Source organism: Arachis hypogaea, chromosome 16 (genome assembly GCF_003086295.3).
Source record: "Arachis hypogaea cultivar Tifrunner chromosome 16, arahy.Tifrunner.gnm2.J5K5, whole genome shotgun sequence".
In the NCBI taxonomy this organism is placed as follows: domain Eukaryota; kingdom Viridiplantae; phylum Streptophyta; class Magnoliopsida; order Fabales; family Fabaceae; genus Arachis; species Arachis hypogaea.
In genome coordinates, this window is record NC_092051.1 from 34,370,856 (window position 1) to 34,375,667 (window position 4,812).

The 4,812-nt window shown below is 31.7% G+C and overlaps 1 protein-coding gene across 1 annotated transcript; it reads right to left on the reverse strand.

The window, feature by feature from the left end:
- Positions 1-886: 886 nt before the first annotated feature.
- LOC112756974 (cation/H(+) antiporter 15-like) lies at positions 887-4,353 on the reverse strand. The gene is made up of 3 exons (XM_025805574.2): positions 4,159-4,353; positions 2,874-3,878; positions 887-2,158 (listed from the first exon to the last, which is right to left on the reverse strand). Exons 1-3 carry the CDS (start codon positions 4,351-4,353, stop codon positions 887-889), a joined length of 2,472 nt encoding a protein of 823 aa, XP_025661359.1.
- Positions 4,354-4,812: the final 459 nt, after the last annotated feature.

The window sequence follows — 4,812 nt, forward strand, 5'->3', positions numbered from 1 at the left end:
TACCCAATCCAATCACCTAAAAGCATATATAGTTATCAAAATCAAATTTCAGAACATTGAATTACTGAATTATTGATTCAACTGATGGATTATTAATTGAATTGGTTGATTCAATATAATTAAATAATTATATAAAATTTTATTATTTTCTATCATAATTTTATAAGTATTTTTAATTTTGTTTTTATATTAAAATAATTATTTTCAAATTTTAATAATTTTATTGATATACCTATTATATTAATAATATACTACAAATATTTATTGAAAAATAATATTAATAGATATTATATAATCATATAAAGAAAAAATAAGTTCTCATTAATAAAAGATTTTTTGTTTGTATTTTTAATTTATAAATATTTAATAAAATTTATAGTTAAATAAAAATCTAGTTAACTTAAGAATAAGTCAATTTAAATTAAAATCAAAATAAATAAAATAAATATAAACTATTTAATAATGGAGTTATGTGATATATGATATTAGCATATATATATAATAATAAAAATTAAAGAGTGACATAACCTGGGCCTGTTGGAAAGCAGGCACGCTTTGTAAATGACAAGGCTCTGGAAGCTGTATACTATAATTAGCATATATAATAAAGAAGCACTACATAGCTTGGTGAAGGGTTTGAACTCACTTACACATTTTGGAAAAATTCCAAAATTACAAGCACTGGCTTCGGACTGGACGGACCGACTTGATCGAAAAAGATTAAATTTAAATCCTAAACCGATGAATTGGGTCTTATCCTAAATCGGTGAATTAGATTCTAACCCGGTTTGGCTTAATTTTTATAACCATACCTAAAAGGCTAAAACTTTAAATTTTAAAGTACTATGTTGAAAAAAAAAAAAAAAAAGTCAATCCGAATGTACTCTTATTCTGCCTTCACAATTAGCGATCCAAAGCGACTATTATTAGCCGTATGGTCTTGTTTCCTCTCCAGTTTCATCCCTCCAAAACCATACTGTTGAACAACTAAAATAGATGAGTTTGTACCAAAAATATTTGAAGCTAAAATATCCCCAATAACACCTAATTCCAAACAATCACACCATTCTAGTAAGTTTGAGAAGAGTATGGAGTTCCTGCAATTTCCTTGTCCAACTACGTATAAATCACACCCTCTTTGGTCAAGTGCTTTCAACACTCTAGGGATATCTTCACCTGCACGAATATCAGCCTCTGAATAAGATATATAATCCTCATTATTCACCGCAGTGTATCTAAATTTACTTATATACTCATCATCCAACTCCTTCTGCTTATCGTTATCCATCGCATTGGACAATATCCCCTCTGCTTCTTCAGAATGATGAGATGCTTCTTCTGCAGCAGCAGCAGCTTCATCTAACAAACAGAGTCGAACCATTGATAGTTGAACCCTCGGATGCCCTGCCATCTTCCAAGCAATTGCTAACGCTTCACGGTCATCCGGGCCTCCGACAAAGATCATAAGAATATGAAGACATGTTTGAGAGAAAGTTACGAGACCACGGTCTATGAATATTCCCACAGAACAAGGCGCGTCTTGCATTACATTCTTGTTTATATCTCTGTATACGACATTGGTTGTTTCTAGTAAGTTACCATCTGAACTTAATTGCTGGTGGAAGGGAAGGAGAATCAAGCTCGTGCCTCTTTCTCTTGCAGAGATGTATATATCCTGATGAATGGTTTCATAGGACGAGACCACGCTCGTGGTCTCGACTCTAAAAGCGTCATTTCCATTTCCATCTCCGTTATTTCCAAGGGCCTTGAAGGTAAAAGCAATGTTTTCTGACTCAACTTGAGACTCGGTGAGATTACTTTGCACTCCAAGCTGGTTACTTGGCTCCATATGAGCAACAACAAGTGCGGCGGCACGTTGTGTAATTTCGACAAGGTACAAGCCGAAGACATGTATTGGGGAAAGTCTAGTAGCATTGAATAGTTCAAGGATGTTGATCATGCTCGTAGCATGGTGATTATTGTGGACACATGCCAAAATTCGGAGCTCTACATTCGCTCTTAGCTTTTGTATGGTCCTTAGCTTGTTCTGTTCAAATCGCTTTCTTGGCTTGAACATGAAGTTAATCATTGGTGAAACTACTATGGTCATTAGAAGAACGGCAGCAGTGAGGACAGCATATGTTGGTGCAAAAAAGATCTACGCCCACAAATTTCAACAATCAATTAAATATATTTCTATTGTACGCAGAAAAAAGAAAGTAAACAGCTACATTACCCTTTAAAACAGTAAATTTTATGTTTCTTATTATTTGATGACTAATTTTTGTCTAATTTATTTTTTATGATAAATTTTAAATATATTTTTTAAATTAAATATTAATTTTTAATACTTTTTAACAAGTTAAACACTATTTTTTAGGCATCATAATAATTATTTTAAAAAATTATAAAATTGACAATTTATTTTTCAAAAGAAAAAATATATTCTTCATTCTCTAAAAATTAACAATATTTAATAAATAATCAATCAAAATGCTCTTATTTCTGCTTAAACTTTGAAGATATTTTATTAAATGTTATTTATCTTTAAAGAGAGACACGTATATTTCTTTTTTTAAATATTAAAATATTAATAATATTAAAAAAATTATAAGTAAACAATTTTTAACTAGCTAATTTTAAATAACTATAATTAATAATCATTAATTTTATATTTTTTAAAAAATAAATTAAATAATCACTAATTAATGATAATTTAGTATCCAGTGCAATTTAAAAAACACTTATTAACTTGTTATTGGTTAGGCTCCTATGGATTAGGTAGCAAATTGATAATATTATAGTTTTTCAAAAGCTAAATTGATTGTCTACTAAAAAGAGTAAATAGTGTGATTCGAGAATAAGAAAATTACCATCTTATCCCAAACAATGCTTAGCATTATGAGCGCTAAAGCTCCTTTGGTGTTGAGAAGCAATCCTATGGCAAAACCATCTCTGGCAGACTTACCAGATAAGGAGGTGGCAAATAAAGTTCCCAATATCTTTGTGACACACAGTAAGATTAGAACCAGCATTGTCAATGGCCAATTTGCATGAGAAAAAACGGATTTTATTATAAGTCTCATTCCATTGCCTGAAAAGTAAAGTGGCGCCAGAAACCCTCCACCAAAGTCATCAGAAACCGACATAACCAAGTCAGCAAATTTGCCGTGAGGCAAAATTAGTCCGTACACAAAAGCACCAACAATGGCATGTGTGCCAAGAATGTCTGTAACATATGAACATGCAAAAGCTCCCATCACCACAAAAAGGAGTTGGTACTCATCCCATTCATCATTTTCTGTCTTGCGTTCAATAATCTTTTTAAGTAAAGGGCGGACCAAAAAGATGCACACAGTAAGGAACAAAACTGTGCATAGCACTGAATAAATTGCGTTGGAGCTATCAATTGAAAATGGCACCAATAATGTGAAGAGAATCCAGTTGTAAGTATCACTAATCATGCCGGCCGTTAATGCAACTTTTCCTAGGCTGGTGTAATGAAGCTTGAGCTCAGAAAGGATTTCAACTAGGTTTGGAAAACCTGTAACTGTGAGAACTAAAGTCCAAAGTAAATACGCATGACTTGAAACTTGTTCAAGCTTGAACGTATTATTGATATAGAATTTTCGATGCAGAGCATATAATCCTGGTCCTGTTAGAATGGGAAAGATGATTCCCATGGCTGCAATGCTTGTAGCTTCTTTCTTGGATTTTAGAATTGTGTCTAGGTTCATTTCCAGGCCATTGAGGAAAGCGTAGTAAATGAGGCCAAAATGTGAAGTAACTTCAACATTGAGTATTCCGTTTACAGGATAAATGAAGCCGAATACTTCTGGAATGTTCCCCAATAGTGGTGGAGTCAGTAAGAAACCAACCTGTCATAAATTTCAAAACCGAAAACTATTATTAGAATCGATAATACTAGGAAGACAAAAAAAAAACAGTCATTTTCATTTAACATTCATATGAATGCTAAATAAGGTAAATTATGGCTATTTTTGATTAATTTTCTTTGCCTCTGTGAGAAAAATTTCAAATGTGTAATTACCAAATAAATTGTTGAAAAATATGCATAATTTCATAGATTAAACATTAAATTGTTAATATCTAATTTATGGAAAATTAAAACTTGCAGATACTCATACAGAAACTTACAAAGACAAATGAAATGATGCGAGGTTGATGGAGAGGTCTGAATGCATTGAAGAGAAGACGACCCACTAATACAGTGAAGAAAATTTGAAATGCAAGCATAGGAAGCTCTGTTTCTAGGATATTACTTGTTTGCCACATTCGATGTTCATCGGATACAAACATATTAAAACATGCAGGTGGCAAGAAATCTCCCATAGTTTTCTTATTCAAGTATTCAATTCGTTTCCCCTTTAGAATCTCTCTATTTTGGCCAAACAGAAATGAAGTATTAACGTTGTATTTCAATACGTCTCCATTTAAAGTAGCATTTCCCTTATTCAAGTTTTCATAAGGGAAGGGATATTTTGTTTTGTTTTGGTGGTTTTGTTTTTTTGGTTGAAAAACAAAGATCATTTTCACAACCTAAGGTAAAATTATTGCTCTACACATTGAAAAGGAAGTTAGGCGTATAGCTGTCTTATAGTTACACAGTTGTCTTGTACACATTGGTTATCTCAAAATAGCAAAACAAAAAAATTAAAAGTAAAGTTTAAAAGATAAATCGTTAGATACCAAGTGTAACAGAGACAGTTATATGCATTTTAAAAAAGCTTACTATAGTCAAGTAGTTTTGTAATATAGACCGTCATATGTTAAAACATAATACACCATCAT